The sequence below is a fragment of the Mobula birostris genome, chromosome 14, assembly GCF_030028105.1.
Source record: "Mobula birostris isolate sMobBir1 chromosome 14, sMobBir1.hap1, whole genome shotgun sequence".
Classification (NCBI taxonomy): Eukaryota; Metazoa; Chordata; class Chondrichthyes; order Myliobatiformes; family Myliobatidae; genus Mobula; species Mobula birostris.
In genome coordinates this window covers 1,771,019-1,788,955 of record NC_092383.1, presented here as the reverse complement: position 1 = coordinate 1,788,955, position 17,937 = coordinate 1,771,019, and the positions used below count along the sequence as shown (strand labels likewise).

At 50.2% G+C, this 17,937-nt stretch overlaps 1 protein-coding gene across 1 annotated transcript in view; it reads right to left on the bottom strand.

Moving 5' to 3' along the window:
- slc24a1 (solute carrier family 24 member 1) overlaps nt 1–16,796 on the bottom strand; it is a 54,219-nt gene extending 37,423 nt beyond the window's left edge. The window contains exons 1-4 of the mRNA XM_072277869.1: nt 14,971–16,796; nt 11,438–11,492; nt 7,622–7,675; nt 3,320–3,428 (exon numbers count right to left, since the gene is read on the bottom strand). Of these exons, the coding sequence (XP_072133970.1) occupies nt 3,320–3,428; nt 7,622–7,675; nt 11,438–11,492; nt 14,971–16,727 (1,975 nt within the window). The 5' untranslated portion in view covers nt 16,728–16,796. The remainder of the gene's footprint in view (nt 1–3,319; nt 3,429–7,621; nt 7,676–11,437; nt 11,493–14,970) is intronic.
- Between the last annotated feature and the right edge of the window lie 1,141 nt (nt 16,797–17,937).

The window sequence follows — 17,937 nt, the reverse complement described above, 5'->3', positions numbered from 1 at the left end:
GTCAAACATGGGATTTGCACAGAGGCCAGCACTCAGTGATCGGTGAATTTTACCGATTTCACCAATGTTCCCTTTGTCCTTTCACTGAGCTATCATTGTGTGAGCTTAGGAAACAATTCTGACGTCCGGAGCAGAGATTTGAGAAGGACCCATCCCTGACACTGAAACTAACAGACTTTACGTTTAGTAACGGGGCAGGCCTAGTTATATCCTGGGAAAGTGCAGTTTAATTTTTTCCCCCCGAACTTTGAGAGGAAATTTAAATCCAGGCCATTAGTTTTGACCCAGAAAAAGTTGGAGCTGTGAGGGAGGAGCTGTGAGTGTTGGTTTGTCCTGTGGAATTGTTCTCTTCCTTGTAGTTTAACTTGGTTATGTTTGTTAGTATTTGTATATAATTACCGATAGACATATAATTGTCAGTGAGATTTTCAGTGGCTGTAGTGGCCTTTGTACCTTTCTGGAAACAGTGTCAGTGGTGGGCATCATCTAGGGGCTACTTTACTGGTTAATTTAAGCAGTGGAATGTGTGGGTAGAGGACTGGACCACACTGGTCTCTCTGTTCTTCCTCCTTGTCACTAGTCTTTGGTTTTGCTCTTTGCTATCTTCCTTCTTCATTCCTTTGTTCTTGCAGCACTTCACAAAAGTGAACGTAAGCAGCAAGCTTCCTGCCTCATTCTTGACCTCTGAAGAACCTCGGATCACAAGCACATTCTGATCCAACAGGAGGGAGGCTGCAGCTGCTGGTCTCGGGGCCGAGGCTGGGACACTCCGTTGAGGGAATCGGTACAGAACGTACCGGCATCACGAGCACAGGGCAGAGCCTCAGAACTCAGAACAGAGCGAGATTCCCAACCTTTCTCATGCCATGAGCCCAGACCATTCAGCAAGACCTCAGGTTCATATCCTCAAGATAAAGGGACAGAGATAAGGAGGAATTTCTTTAGCCAGAGGCTGATGAATCTGTGGAATTCGTTGTCACGGGTGGCTGTGGAGGCCAAATGATCGGGGGTATTTGAGGCAGAGTTTGGTGGATTCCTGATTAGTTAGGGCACGAAGGGTTACAGGGAGAAGGCAGGAGATTGGGGTTGAGAGGGATAATAAATTGGGCATGATCGAATGTCAGAGCAGACTTGATGGGCCAAATGGCCTAATTCAGCTCCTGATGTTGGATGGGTGAGTTTGAAGATTCTGCGTTGAAAGCCTACCTGCAGTGTGTATAAATCAATCCATTAATCATCTCTGCCCAGTGCCGATATGGTGACACAAGATCAAACATCTTGCACCAAACACGGGCAGTGAAATGAGGAAGCCAATCCCGCTTTAATATTCTGTCTTCTTTTGATGAAATAAAACTCTTTGGAAGTTAAAGGTATGGCTTCCATGTGTGGAGTTGGGCAGAGGGCCTGGGTATGACAGTGTAACACATTACAGCGCCACTTGTAAAAGCAGGTTCAGTTCCCACTAGTGTCTGTGAGGAGTTTGTATGTTCTCCTCGTGGCCGTGTGGGTTTCCTCCCACAGTCCAAAGTTGTATGGGTTAGGGTTCGTAATTAGAGGGCACGCAATGTCAGCATGGTGACACTTGTGGGCTGCCCCCAGCACATCCTCGGACTGTGTTGGTCATTGATACAAATGACGCCTTTTACTGAATGTTTCAATGTACAGGTGACAAATAGAGTTCATCTTTTAAAACTGGCTGTGGGGAAACCGATAGACATCCAATGGGCAGGGCTTGGGGTGTAGCAACTGGGGTGTAGCAAGCTGATGGACACCCAGTGGACAGGGCTTGGGGTGTAGCAAGCTAATGGACACCCAGTGGACAGGGCTTGGGGTGTAGCAAGCTGATGGACATCCAGTGGACAGGGCTTGGGGTGTAGCAAGCTGATAGACGCCCAGTGGACAGGGCTTGGGGTGTAGCAAGCTAATGGACACCCAGTGGACAGGGCTTGGGGTGTAGCAAGCTGATGGACACCCAGTGGACAGGGCTTGGGGTGTAGCAAGCTGATGGACACCCAGTGGACAGGGCTTGGGGTGTAGCAAGCTGATGGACACCCAGTGGGCAGGGCTTGGGGTGTAGCAAGCTGATGGACACCCAGTGGACAGAGCCTGAAGGCTGGAGGTAACGATGAAACCTCCAGTGAATTTACCAGCTGGACCTGGCCATTATGAGCAGTTTTCCATCTTGGATGGGGCAAGGGAAAGATGTTGACTCGGCAGCCCTGAAGGTCCTGTAGGATGGGACAGAGCTGAGCTCTGCCCCAAAGGAACAGGACAACAGTTTCAGCGCCCACCTTGTCTGATCACCTCCCAGTCTTGTCTTCTCTATCACTGAAAGGCTGGTAATGCTCCACCAGAGGTGAACTAAAGAATGTCTCCTGGCTGAGCAAAAAGGGCAGATTTTATTGAGAATTTGAAACTAGATACTGTATTAGGAAGTTCAGTGATGGGATAGAAGGACAATCCTTCTACGTAAGTGGCCAGACTTCGAAACACTCCAACAGGGGTCAGACTGCTTGTCCATTCTCCAGAACACGTAACTGCATGAATTTGGAGCATTTAGAGGCCATTCAGCCCCTCAGGCTTGTCCCATATATCACGGTTGACCTGCCTGCAATCTCAGCTCCATGTTCCTGCCCCAGTAACCTTGTCACTCCCTGCTTAGCAAGAGTCTGTCACCGTCTGCTTTTGCTATGCTTGCACCTCTCTCTAAGGGGGAGAGAGAGATCAATTCCCTGAGAAAAAAGAATTCCATTCCATCTCTGTCTGAATTGGACTGCCCCAATTCCTTAAACTGGACCCTTCGTTTCAGATCCTGCCTCGAGAAGGAAACCTGCGAGAGTCTCTTGAATTTGAGGAATGGGGAAGATCAGCACTGGGGGAAAATCAGGAAAGATGTTCAAATCTTTAATGATTCATTAAAGGGGTTACGCCTCCACAAAAACTCTGTTTGAACATCAAAAGGTAGGTCCTTTGTCCAGTGTGGTTATACCTTCACACGGTCAGCCTGCCTGACCTCTTGGTTTGTGCAGGAGACTATTGTTTTGCATTAACATTGAATTAATTTTTTTGCCTTAATCTTCCTACCATGAACTTTTGCAAACAAGAAGTGCCACTTTTCAGTATAGGGGGCATCTGCTGTTGACCCAGAGTGAGCTGGTGTGCTGAGTGCTGAGGTGCCCAGTGTACTGAGGCACCCAGTGCTGAGGTGCCCCGTGCAGAGCTGCCCATTGCTGAGGTGCCCAGTGCTGAAGTGCCCGGTACTGGGGTGCCCAGTGCTGGCTGTCCCAGGATGAGACGGTTCCCCATTCTGGCCATTTACCTTCGGTTAAGGGATCCAGTGTGTTGATCATCAGCTGGAATATGGTGTTTCTCAGTGTGCTGTTGTGTAGAGAGGGCGTGCTGCCTCCTCGCATTAGAACCGCTTTGGGCTAAATATTAAACAAGAAAATACACCAACTTATTCGATCTGATTTCTGTCAAGGACTGAACAAGAACTTTCAGTGGTAATTGAACAAATTTAAACAAATGGGGCGGAGAGGGAGAATAAATCAGCCATTAGAAAGGTGGAGAAGACTTGATGGGCTGAATGGCCTCATCCTGCTTCTACGTCTTCTGGCTTCATGGTCGTATGGCACTGGTCTTCCCAGCATCGAGGACCTTCATAAGCTGATGCCGTAAAATGTGGCATCCATCATTAAGGACCCCCATCACCCAGGACATGCCCTCGTCTCATTGCTACCATCAGGAAGGAGGTACAGGAGCCTGAAGACACACACTCAACGATTCAGCAACAGCTTCTTCCCCTCCGCCATCCAATTTCTAAATGGACAATGATCTCATTAACACTACCTTACGACTTTTCCTCTCTTTCTGTGCTACTAATTTAATTTTTATATATACTTGTAATAATTTATCATTTTTATTGTTATATATTGCAATGTACTGCTGCTGCAAAACAACAACTTTCATGACGTCCACCTGTGATATTAAACCTGAATCTGATTCAAATTAGGAGAAGGGGGTAAAACCACAGTTGATCGGGGTATAACCTCAAATCTGTGTTCCCAGCTGCCCTGAGGCTCCTCTCATCCACTTGACTAGCCCGTTTCCATCAACCCTCCTTAAAAAATAATTCAAAGGTTCTGCTTTCTCCATCCCCTGGGGTTGAGAGTTTCAAAGACTCTCTGAGAGAAAGAACTGTTCTCATCTCAGTCTTAAACGGGCAGTCCTGTCGTTTTAAACAGTTCCTGAACATAGAATAATACAGAACAGTACAGGCCCTTCAGCCCACCTTGTTACACCGACGTTTTAACCTACCCTAAGATCAATCTGACCCTTCCCTCCCGCAGAGCTCTCCATTTTCCCTTCATCCATGTGCCTCATTTAGAGTCTCTTAAACATCCCTAATGTGTCTGCCTCCACCTCCCCTGACAAGGGCGTTCCACCACCCGTGTAAAAACCTACCTTTGATATTCCTCCTCCCCCATACTTTCCTTTAATCAATTGTGGACTCTGGTATCACCCGTTTCTACCCTGGGGTAAGGTCTCCCACTGTCCACTCGATCTACACCTCTTATCTCCTTACAGACTTCTATCAAGTCACCTCACTCTATCTCTTCTCATAAGACACCCTCTCTAATCCAGGCAGCATCCTGGTAAATATCCTCTGCACCCTCTCTAATCCAGGCAGCATCCTGGTAAATCTCCTCTGCACCCTCTCTAATCCAGGCAGCATCCTGGTAAATATCCTCTGCACCCTCTCTAATCCAGGCAGCATCCTGGTAAATCTCCTCTGCACCCTCTCTAAAGCCTCCACATCCTTTCTGTGATGAGAAGACCAGAACTGAACACAATGCTCCAAGTGCGGTCTAACCAGGGTTTTAATAGAGCTGAAACATTGCCTCACAGTTGGTTCTGGGTTCTCCCACAGCAGGAAACATCCTCTCCACATCCGGTTGTGAGACATCACTCCACAAACACTTGCGTCAGTCAACTTCCCCACTCACTCTCCTAGCTTGTTCTGCTGGGTGGGTCTGAGGGAAGAGTGGGAGCTCTGACTGGCTTCAGTAGGTACCTGCAGCATAAATCCCCAAGCCTGCCTCACAACCCAAGTGCCAGCTGAACTGGGAGCTCGTACTTTGGTGCCTTTGAAGAGGAAATGGAGGCAGAGGATCATAGAGCACTACAACACAGAAGTAGTTCCTTTGGCTCACCTAGTCCATACGGCTAGGGCTAGTAGGTTTTGGGAATGCTATGTTGGTACTGGAAGTTCTTGGAGGATGTAATCTGCACTAAGATTAAGGGGACTCAGTGGATGTATTATCTAGAAAGTTGCATCAAAGGTGAGAGTCAGAAATAAAAGCTCCCAGTAGGAGGCCCTGCATTGCCATGGACAGAAGATTGGTTGGTGAAGAGGAACCAGACAGTGATGGAAATGTCTGTCTGCATTGAGAATGTGGTGTAAAGTATACTGAGAGCAGGGAATGGGAACGTGGATTGTACGAGGATATAAGAACCCTACAAAAGGATGTGAAAGATTACAGCATGCTGCTGTGCAGAGGGACTTGGGAGTGCTTGTGCATGAATCACACAAGGTTGGTTTGCAGATGCAGCAGGCTATCAAGAAGGCAAACAGAATGTTGGCCTTCATTGCGAGAGGGATTGAATTTAAGAGCAGGGAGGTTATGCTGCAACTGTACAGGGTACTGGTGAGGCTGCACCTGGAGTACTGCATGCAGTTCTGGTCTCCATACTTGAGGAAGGATATACTGGCTTTGGAGGAGATGCAGAGGAGATTCACCCACTTGATTCCGGAGGTGAGGGGGTTAGGCTATGAGGAGAGATTGAGTCGCCTGGGACTGTACTCACTGGAACTTAGAAGAATGAGAGGAGACCTTATAGAAACATATAAAACTATGAAAGAGATACATAAGGTACTGGCAGGAAAGCTGTTTTCACTAGTAGGTGAGACTAGAATGAGGGGACATAGCCTCAAGATTCTGTGGAGTAGATTTAAGATGGAGATGAGGAGGAACTGCTTTTCCCAGAGAGTGGTGAATCTGTGGAATTCTCTGCCCAATGAATCAGTAGAGGTCACCTCAATAAATACATTTAAGACAAGGTTGAATAGATTTTTGCATAGCAGGGGAATTAAGGGTTATGGGGAAAAGGCAGGTAGGTGGAGATGAGTCCATGGCCAGATCAGCCATGATCTTATTGAATGGTGGAGCAGGTTTGATGGGCCAGATGGCTGACTCCTGCTCCTATTTCTTATATTCTTATGTAGCTGGGTTAACTGAGTGAGCAAAAGGCCTGAAAAATCTGAGGATGGGTGTTAATGCATTGGAAGCTGTTCTGAGAAGATTTACAACAAGATGCCTACAATGGACAGGTCGATGTCTTACCAAGAGATGGTTAAATGAATTAGACCTGACGAGTCTCGACCTGAAACATCAACTGTTTACTCTTTTCCATAGATGCTGCCTGGCCTGCTGAGTTCCTCCAGCATTTTGAGGGTGTTACTCTGATCTTGTATTTGTTGGACTTCAGAAAAGTGAGCAGGGACTCGACTGAGACATAAGATGCTGTACTGTAGGGAAATGTGAAATGTGTCTATTTTGGCAGGAGTAACAAAAAAGGAATGTGTTACCCAACCGACGAGAGGTTGTAGACATCAGAGATGCAGAGGGGCCAGGGATTCCTGGTAAATGTCTGGTGTACAACTGCAGGAAATAATCAGGAAAGCCACAGGGGAAGGGAGGACAAGTTTCAACTACAGATGGGACATTGGCAAGACCAGTGTGAGGCACAGTGTAGCGTTATCTGGGAACTACATCCTTGCATTAGAAGCTGTTCAGAGAAGATTTATTACACAATATCTGGAATGGACAGGTTGTTGTCTCAACAAGAAAAGGTTCAACAAACAAGACCTTGGACTTGCTGGGCTTGAGAAGTGTGATCAGGAGCGTGACTGAAATGGAAGACCCTGAGGGGTTTTGATGTGATGGATACAGAGAAAATGTTTCCTCTGGTGAAGGTTTCTAGACGTAGGGTGATCTGTTTCAGATAGAGATGAGGTGGGTATATTTCCCTGAGGATAAGGAAGCTCTGGAACATCCTTCCTCAAAGGGTATGGAAGCAGAGTCTTCAGATCTTCGCAAAGCAGTGCTGCATACGATGATTGAGGCAGTGCGAGATTGTCTCTGGCAGGCAGACGTGCAAAGGTGAGGTTAGAGTCAGATCAGTCATGGCCTCATTGAAGGGGAAACAGGTTTAAGGTGCTGAAGAGTAGTGTCTTCATTCTCCCAGCTTCCTTCTGCAGTGAGAATTCTCCACCCAACAACCCCTGTTGGATGCTATGACCCTGTGCCCTATTACCCCCAGAGCTATGGACAAAACTGCTAACGATTCTCTGTTAGACCAGGTTGACTCACACTGAGAATCTATTCCTTTTTTCACCTTTTAGCTTGGGACTCTTGGTTTGTAGAGTGAGAGAGATTCACTCCATGAAACCACAATTCTCTTTGCAAACCTTCGAAAGCAGGGGTTCCCAATAGTGGGTAGAAAAGGTTGTGAACCCCTGTAATCTAAAGCCTTCACCTGAGTCTGGTTTGGTTTTTACCTTGAGCCTGTTATTATCAGTCACTTCTTCAGCAGTGGGCTCAGAGTCGTTACTCTTCTTCATGTAAGGAAAGAGAAATTGGAAATTATTCACCAACCAAATATTCTCTAGTACTGGCTTCAGCAGAGCTTTGAATGGAAAATGTTGCCTTGTGACAGGTTAGATCAGTGTGTCTCATTCCCTCCCCTAATCAGACCAAAGGGGATAACTTCACTTGACCCATCACTGAACTGTTCCCACAAACTATGGACTCATTTCAAAGACTCTTCATCTCATCTTCTCAATGTTCATTGCTTATTTATTATTATCATTTCCTTTTTTCTTTCCTTTTGTATTTGCACTTCGTTCTCTTTTGCACATTGGTTGTTTGTCGGTCCTGTTGGGTGTGCTCTTTCATGAATTCCATTGTGATTCTTGTATTCACCGTGATTGTCCACAAGAAAATGGATCTCGGGGCTGTATATGGTGACATACTCAATGTACTTTGAGAATAAATTTACTTTAACCTTTAATAATTCTTTCCAAATCTTCACAGTAAGACATCCCAACTCAGAGGGGTTTCAAGACTGGAGCTCAGAGCTGGTCAAGGAACAAGGTCCAAAATGCACTCGCAAACCAGAAGGCGAACTCTGAGCAGTTGGGGAAGGGGCTCCCGTCTCTGCCTGGAAACGAGCTACGGCATATTTCAGCCTTTGAGGATAACTGCATCCCTTTCTGATTCTAAGCTGCACAGAACCCTACAACTGTGCCCCAGAGAAACCTCACGCTGCTCAGCCGAGTAACCGAGAGGGGAAGGCAAGTTATTTTTATCATTTCAATACTGAATTATTTCCAGGTGTTTTATTTAGTTTAGATTTTTTCCTGGATAGATCATTTTAAAACTCTTTAAGTATTTAATATTTTCAAACTTGTTGAAATCATTTATAGTTTTGAAAGTAAGTGAAGCTCCGCCCCCACCTTTGCCTCCTGTCAAAGGCCATCACTGATTAGAGGTGTGGCCTCTTCTTGACTCCGCCCATAATACTGTCATTCAGCCATCACTGTGTGACCGGAGGTGCAAGGAGCGGCTGAGCTGGTCGTTGGGCGTGGCGGGGAATGGCGAGCGCTGATTCCAGGTCACAAGATGCACGGGAGGCAGCTCCGACTGTCTCTTCCACCTGACTCTCATCCTCAACAACTTTTCTTTGGATTTCTCCCACATGCTACAGACGGAAGGTGAAGCCATGGGCACCCTAATGGGCCCCATGACACCTACCTTTTCATCTGCTCCTGGCACCACTCCCCAGCTCTTTCTCTGCTGCATCGACAGCTGCACTGGTGCTGTCTCCTGCCATCTGTGGATCTTGTCAAGTTGCCGCTGAATTCAGCTCACCCTCATTTCTTACACTTTTCCGTTCCTAGGCCCCTCTGCCTCCATCTCAGTATTGTAGGAGTTAGAGCAACGCCATACAGACCCAGCCGTAAAGATCCAGGTTCGATTCCCGCTCCTGTCTGTGAGCAGTTTGTACGTTCTCCCCGTAACCACGTGGGTTTCCTCCGGGTGTCCCGGTTCCCTCCCACTTTCCAAAGACATACGGGGTAGGATCAGTGAGTTGTGAGCATATAATATTGGCACTGGAAACATGGCGACACTTATGAGCTGCCCCCAGCTCATCCACGCCTCGCTGATCTGATATGATGCAAACGTCACTTTCCACTGTCTGTTTCAACGTACACGTGAGAAAGGGTGTCAGCCTGAAACATCGACACTTCATTCCCTTCCATAGATGTCGCCTGACCTGCTGAGTTCCTCAAGCCTCTTGTATGTGTTATTTTGCATCTCCAGCATCTCTTGTGTAAAAAGAAATGTATGTACTATACAACAGTATGTATATTATCTGCTTTATACATAATCTTACACTACCTTGGCTGCCCCTCCTCCCACTGTCTCCTAGAAGGATTCCATTGGTCTCTATCAGTTTCTTGGTCTCTGCTGCATCTATTATCAAGGGACTCTCTGCTCTTGGACTTCTGAATTCTCCTCCTTCAGGAAGTGTGTCCTTCATGGAAGGACATCCTCACACATGTTATCTCCATTTCCTGCCTGTCTACACTCTACTCACCACCCAACAATCCACCCAACACTCCATCCAACACTCCATCCAACTCTCTACCCAACTACCCACCCAACACTCCACTCAACACTCCGCCCAACACAATCCACTCAACACTCCACCCAACACAATCCACTCAACACTCCACCCAACAGTCTACCAAACACTCTACCCAACAGTCCACCCAGCACTCCATGCAACACTCCACCGAACACTCCACGCAACTATCCATTCAACACTCCATCCAACTCTCTACCTAACTACCCACCCAACACTCCACTCAACACTCTGCCCAACACAATCCACTCAACACTCCACCCAACACAATCCACTCAACACTCTACCCAACACAATCCACTCAACACTCCACCCAACAGTCTACCAAACACTCTACCCAACAGTCCACCCAGCACTCCATGCAACATTCCACCGAACACTCCACGCCACACTCCACGCAACTATCCACTCAACACTCCATCCAACACTCCATCCAACTCTCTATCCAACTACCCACCCAACACTCCACTCAACACTCCGCCCAACACTCCACCTAACTACCCACCCAAAACTCTACCCAACTATCCAACACTCCACCCAACACTCCACCATGTTCCCAAACAGAAAAGGTCAAATTAATCTAATCTTGAACTTTCATCCAGCAAGCCTTCACTTCCAACACAACAGATCCCAACGGCAGCCACATCTTCCCCAGCCCTTTCTGTTTTCTGCAGGAATCACCCTCTCTGTGACTCCCTTCTCCACTTGCCCATTTCTACCCCCCTCACCCCACCTTTTCACCAACCACAGGAGATCCAGCACCTCTCCACTGCTCCCACGTCACCATCCAGGGTTTTAAGCAGCTCGTCCAGGTGAGGCAGATTCACAGCACTGCTCCAACCTGGATGTCGCACCTCATGCCCCCAGTGTGGCCTCCTCTACTTCAGAGAAGGCCAAGTGCCGAGGAGGTGGCCACTTTGAGCACCTGGACTCTGTCTGTAATGACCACTTAGAGCTCCTGCTGGTGTGTCACTTCAGCTCCCCTTCCCATTCCACTCTGACCTGTCTGCCGCTGGTCTCCTCCCCTGCCACATACAGACTGGAAGACGAGCCTCACATTCAGCTTGGGTGGCCTGTAATCGAGTGGTATGAATATTAGTTGGTCTAGTTTTAGGTGACCCGCTCCTCCGGTGTTCCACAGGCAGTATGATAGCATAGCGGTTAGCCTGGCGCAGTTACAACACCGATGACCATGGTTCAGTTCCTGCTGCCGTCTGAAAGGAGTCTATACACTCTTCACGTGGCCACGTGGATTTCCTCTGGGTGCTCCAGTTTCCTGCCACACACCACACACCTACCGGTGGGGGTTAGTAAGTTACAGGCGTGCTGCATTGGTGCCAAAAGTCAGGCAACAGCACCATCCTCACTGATTTGATTTGACAAAAACGAAGCATCTCACTTGTACATATGACAAATAAAACTGATCTAATCTTTCTTTCCAACTTCCAGCAGTCTACCTAGGGTGTCTCTTTTCCATTCCTCCCACCTGCTGCTTTTCCTGAAACCCCTTCCTTTATTAGGGTCCACCCATCACCCCCCCCAGTCTCTGTCTCACCTCTGGGTCCCTCCCGCTGCCTTTTGTACACTAGCCATCTTCGCACTGCCCTTTCGGTCACGCTGTGGCGTCTCACCCTGGGACTTCAGCCATCCCTTTGTCTGTACAGACTTTGGTCTTTCTCCCCAGACTCCCTGCTTTCTCCTGGATAGCTTCCTGCACATGTCTACGGGGTTAAACAGGTGGTCAATTTCAAGACATTTGTGTGGTCTAAATGGCTATGATATGGTGTAAAGATTTACTTCTGAAGTCAGTGGGGGTGAGGAGGAGGTGGTGATGCTTTCTGCGAAGTGAATGGAACCCCTCGGTTTTCGTTAACACATGGTGGTGAATTTATTATCTACAGGCGGGGTACCCGGGTTCTCTTGTAGCCTATCCACTCCAAAGTTCAACATGTGCATTCAGAGATACTGTACGTGTGGTTATTTCCCTGTCCGCTTGAACCAGTCTGGCCATTCTCCTCTGACCTCTCTCATTAACAAAGCATTTTTGCCCACAGAACTGTCGCATTCTGGAAGTAAACTCTAGAGAATGTTCTGCGTGAAAATCCCAGGAGATCAGCAGTTTCTGAGATACTCAAACCACCCCATCTGGCACCAACAATCATTCCACAGTCAAAGTCACTTAGATCACATTTTCTTACCAGTCTGGTATTTGGTCTGAATGAGCTGCCAGCGTAAGTGGTAGATGCGAGCTCGTTTTCAATGTTTAAGAGAAGTTTGGATATGTACATGGATGGGAAGGGTATGGAGCGGTAAGGACCAGGTGCAGGTCGATGGGCCTGGACAGATTAAGTGATTCAGCATGGACTAGATGGGCCAAAGGGTATGTTTCTGTGCTGTCCTTCTCTATGCTTCCATGACTGTATAACAAATGAACCTGTTTCAAATGTTTAGACGCTGTTATGCATTGAGTTGCTGCCACGTGATTGGTTGATGTGCATTGTGAAGACGGTGTACAGATATAGCTAGTAAATTGGCTACTGAGTGTGCGTGTGTGTGTGTGTGTGTGTGTGTGTGTGCGCGTGAATGTGCGTGTGTGTGTGTGTGTGCGCGCGCGCGTGTATGAGTGTGTGCGTGTGCGCGTGTGTGCGCGTGAGTGTGTGAGTGTGTGCGTGTGTGCGCGCGCGTGAGTGTGTGCGTATGAGTGTGTGCGTGTGTGTGCGCATGAGTGTGTGCGTGTGTGTGTGCGCGCGTGATTGTGTGTGTGTGTGCGCGCGCGCAGTGTCTCAGCACGCCACTTCCACAAGCTCCTGCAAAGCCCCGCAGTAATCATTCTAAGATGGGTCAAGGTAAAACAGGATTAATCAGAGTGAATTATCAACAGTCCCTGTGAGACGAGCTGCTGTTAGAGGTTGTTCAAGGAAGGAAAGCAAAGAGGAGCGATGATATTTAGAGGAAGATTCAAGATAGTTTGTTGTCGTTCTTCCGTTCGCTCGTTATGTGCCGTGTCGTATGACGTGGGCGATCACGGTCTTTCTATTACCATGAGCGTTCTGGCAAATTTTTCTACATAAGTGGTTTACCATTGCCTTTTTCTGGGTAGTGTCTTAACAAGACGGGTGGCCCCAGTCATTATCAATACTCTTCCGAGATTGTCTGCCTGGTGCCAGTGGTCGCATAACCAGGACTTTGTTGATATGCACCGGCTGCTCATACGACCATCCACCACCTGCTCCCGTGGCTTTGTGTGACCCTGATCAGGGGCTGAGCAGGTGCTACACCTTGCCCAAGGGTGACCTGCAGGCTAGCGGAGGGAAGGAGCGCCTTACACCTCCTTTGGTAGAGACGCATCTCCACCCCGTCACCCACCATTCTTCAGTACAGAAGTTTAAAGGAGAATGAATAGGTGGACAGATTCAGGCAAGAGTTCATTGATGGAGTCTAGTGAATGGATGACATGGAGATTGGGTAAGAGGGGGAGAAATTCCCAAACCCACCTGGAGGGGCATATTGGTCTCCAGCACATATCTCCAAGACAAAATGTAGCTCCACATCTTAGGAAGTAAAGTTCTGAGAACTAAAGCATAGTGCTGACGTTTAGACAAGCAAGAATGGACATGTGGCTGAACAGGAGAGTGAATTGAGCAGAATTCTGCATTGATAAAGCAACATAACTGTGCGAAATAAACACCGAAACACTCAGCAGGTCAAGCAGCATTTGTGGAGAGAGACACTGAGTCTATGTTTCTGATTGAAAGCCCTTGGGACGGGAGACCAAATCTCAACTGGCCTTCTTTCCTTGTTTTCCCTATTCTGATGATGGGAAACATGGGGTCTATTTTTCCTTGCACAGACTCTGCGTTTTCATAATTTTCCCTGTTTATTTCCAGCATCTCCTTGCTTTTGTGATTGTCATTTCCAGGAGACTGCTGGCTATGTCCAGCAGGTTGGGCAGTGTGAAAAACAGCCAGTATTATAATGGGGACCTTATGGCGAACCTGGCCAGTCCAGATATAGACCAAAAAAGTGAGTTATCTGAGAACTAAATCCATCATTTAGTCCCAAGGCATGCTTGGATGGAAGAGAAGGTGTTGTTCCTCAAGACTGAGATTCACTGGATAGTGCAGGGGGCTACAAAATAAAAAGGTCAGAGTAACATTGGAATGGAGGGGGAACGTGGGATGGAGGGGGAATGGGGGATGGGGAGGGAATGGGGATGGGGAGGGAATGTGGGATGGAGAGGGAACTGGGGATGGAGGGGGAACTGGGGATGGAGAGGGAACTAGAAGCTCAGGGCTGCCCCTGTAGTTTGTGTGGGGCATCAATGATACCATCTGCCATGTTGCCCAAATGGCCCACTTCACCATGGAAGTCCTGTCAACATCACCTCTTAGCTGTGGGGGCTGAGAGTCCTCACTGATCGCGACCCACCCCATCTCACGCTACTACACACTCTCCTGGCTGAACCTGTCTCACACTGAACGTCTCCCCCAACACCCCGCCCCCAACTCTACACTCACTCTCCAGATCAAAGATAGGGACCTGATCCGGCCCAAGCTACGCCTATTTATTTCTGAAATACTTGAGTAATCCCTGTCTCTGTCCTGTTCTGGCCCAGTCCCTCAGTTCCTATTCTACACACACACTCACACTCACACACTTACCCACTCTCACTCTCACGCTCACTCACTCACTCTCACTCCCACTCTTATCTACTATCACACGCAATCTCACTTCTCTCACTCACTCTCATCCATTATCACTCTTACCCTCACTCTCAATCTCACTCTGACTCTCACTCACTCCCACTCCCACTCTCACTCTCACTCTCACTTTGACTCTCACTCACTCCCACTCTCACTCTCACCCACTCAGTCGCACTCCTCTCACTCTCATCCACTATCACTCTCTCACTCACTCATTCTCACTCTCACACACTCTCACCCTCATTCTCTCTCACCCACACTCACACTCTATCCCACATGCACCCTCACACACTCAGTCGCACCCTCACCGTCACTCCCGCTGATACTCACTCGGGGGCGGGGAGGAGTGCGCGGAGCGGGGGTAGAGCGAGGGGCGCGGAGGCGGGGGTCGCGGAGCGGGGTGCGGGCTGTGGGGTGGCCGGTGTTGGGAGAGGAGGGACGGGCGCTCCGGGGCGAGGTGGGTCTCTCACTCACCTTGGCGCCGTGGAGCGCGGACATGACCTTCACCACGCTGGTGTTGCTGGTGAGCAGCCGCTTGAACCAAATCTCGATGGTGCCGTTGTACTTCATGAAGCCGACGTAGGCCAGGTATCCGGCCAGCAGGCAGAGGCTCTCCCACCAGCGGATCACGTTGTCCAGGAAGAAGACGATGAGCAGCATCAGGTCGAGGATGTAGAAGGAGACGTCGCGGAAGAGCGGCCACCAGGTGAGGTGCAGGATCTCGCGGGAGAAGACGGCGCACATGCCGATCACGAAGAGGATGTTGAAGACGGCTGACCCCACGATGGTGCCGATGCCCACGTTGCTGTGGGCGATGAAGACCCCGATGAGGGAGGTGAAGAGCTCGGGGGCCGAGCCCCCCGCCGCCATGAAGGTGGCTCCCGCTACGTCGTCCGAGATCTTCAGGCGCTCCGTGATCGTCCCCAGCGACGGCACAAAGAACTCGTCGCACACCAGCGCCAGAGCGATGAACATGTACACCATACCGAGCACGTGGAGCAGCACCCAGCCCCGGCGCCGCTCCTCCACGCTGAACACGTCCACCGGGTACTCGCCCTTGGTGTGGCCGAGCGGCGGCTCCCGACTGCTACCCGACTCGTCGTCCCTGTCCGCTTCCCCGCCGTCTGGGGCAGCGGTCCCGGGAGCAGGGACGATCTCGTTACCCACAAGAATGCATCCTCTCAGTCGGGGCTTCTCCGACGCCGCCGGTTCTCTCTCCATCCCGCTCGTTCTGCCGGCGGCGCTGGTCTGGTTAGACGGAGCCGCGGTTGAATGGGGCCATAGTTCCGGGACTCTGGTTAAAGTGGACCCGGGCTGCCCGCTCCCGAGAACTTCTGTATTAGGGTTTCTTCGTCCTGGAAAGCTGGTATTGGGGTTCCTGGTTCCGAGAACCCCAGAAAGGGGTCTCCCTGTCCCAGGGTGTCTGGTGAAAGGATTGCCGGTCCTGGAGTGTGCGGTGAAGGGGTTACCGGTCTTGAGGTGTCCAGTACTGGGGTTCCCGGTCTTGGGGTATCCGGTATTGGGATTCCCGGCCACATGGAGTCCGGTATTGGGGATCCCAGTCTCGGGGTATCCGGTGTTGGAGTTCCCGGCCCTAGGGAGTCCGGTGTTGGGGTTCCCGATCTCGGGGTGTCCGGTGTTGGGGCTCCCGGTCTCGGAGTGTGCGGTATTGGGGTTCCTGGTCTCGGTGTGTCCGGTATTGGGGCTCCCGGTCTCGGGGTATCCGGTGTTGGAGTTCCCGGCCCTAGGGAGTCCGGTGTTTGGGTTCCCGATCTCGGGGTGTCCGGTGTTGGGGCTCCCGGTCTCGGCGTGTGCGGTATTGGGGTTCCCGGTCTCGGTGTGTCCGGTATTGGGGCTCCATGTCGCGGGGTGTCCGATGTTGGGGTTCCCGGCCCTAGGGAGTCCGGTGTTGGGGTTTCCGATCTCGGGGTGTCCGGTGTTGGGGTTCCCGGCCCTAGGGAGTCCGGTGTTGGGGTTCCCGGTCTCGGGGTGTCCGGTATTGGGGTTCCCGGTCTCGGGGTGTCCGGTGTTGGGGTTCCCGGGCCGGGGGTGTACCGTGCGGGCGCTGCCAGGTCCCGTGACTTCAAGCAATCTCCGGCCGTAAGAGAAAAGGCTCTCTCCGGTCTTCGCTCTCCAAGGTGCTGAATCGGACCAGGTTCCGATGGGGAAGCGGGCCAGGGAGCAAATGGTCAGCGCCGAGAGCAGGAAGACCACCCGGTTCCAACTCAGCCTTCTCCTGCGACCCGGGTACATCCTGGCTCCGCCAAGTTCACGGGTCGGTGCCCAGCGCTGGAGATTTAAACCTCGCCCATCAGTGTTGCCCCGGCCGCGCTCCCCGTCCTGCGGTAGGAGGAGGTGACGCCCCGAGCCTGCGTTACGGACACATTTCCAGGGACACTGGCTCAGAATCTGCCAGCTTTCGCCTTCTCGGTCTAGATAGATTAAGGAGCTGGTGAAGGCAGCGGGTTAAGCCGGGATCTGTAAGCAGATCTGTCTGCGCGCTTGCCCTGACCTCATCCTGTTGCTGGAGACGGGAGACGGCCCCCATGAGTGACAAAACCGAATGGCCGACGTTAACCAGGCTTCCACAATCTTGACTCATTTCTGAAAAGGAAGAGCGACTCAGGAATCGGTTTCTATGGAAACCGAAATAATTTACTCTCTGAATAATCGAACAACTCTAATCAGAAGCCATTAAATATTCTGTAAAACAGCGAAGAATCCCGGTCCGCTTTCCGCGCTTGCTGTTCCTGTCCCGAGCCGGTCGCGCCTCCTCCCCCCGGGTCCGGAGACGGGACGTACCAGACTCTCGGTTTGGAGACGATACCAGTTGTTTCCCCGAAGCAGGTTTCTGCGGGCGGTCATGCTAACTGATCCCGTCATCTTCTGAAACTACAGAGCGGAATCGGCGTGGATTTGTGATTGGTTAACCTGTTGGAGTATTTTGAGATTGTGACTGGTAGAATGGATGGGGTGGGGTTGGTGAGGTTGCCCAGGGTCGCCGGGGGCCGGGGGCTTGGTGAGGGCATCGTCAGGCGATTGATCATCAGAGAGTTGGGGGCAGCTGCTCTTCCGTGGGCTGAGAGTTGGCGGATGACAAACAGGAGCGAGCGATTGTTGTCAGCGGCAGTTCGCTAATGAATGAAGCTCGATGCGAACGTAAGCAACCAACCTGACTGATGCACTTTCACAAATGGGGATCTCCATTAGACATAGGGGCAGAAATAGGCCATTTGGCCCATCGAGTCTGCTCCGCCATTCAATCATGGGCTGATCCTTTTTTCAATCTCCTCCTCAATCCCAGTTCCCGGCCTTCTCCCCATAACCTTTGCTGCTGTGTCCAATCAAGAACCCATCAATCTCTGCCTTAAATACACCCAACGACCTGACCTCCACAGCTGCATGTGGCAACAAATTCCACAAATTAACCACTCTTTGGCTAAAGAAATTTCTCCGCATCTCT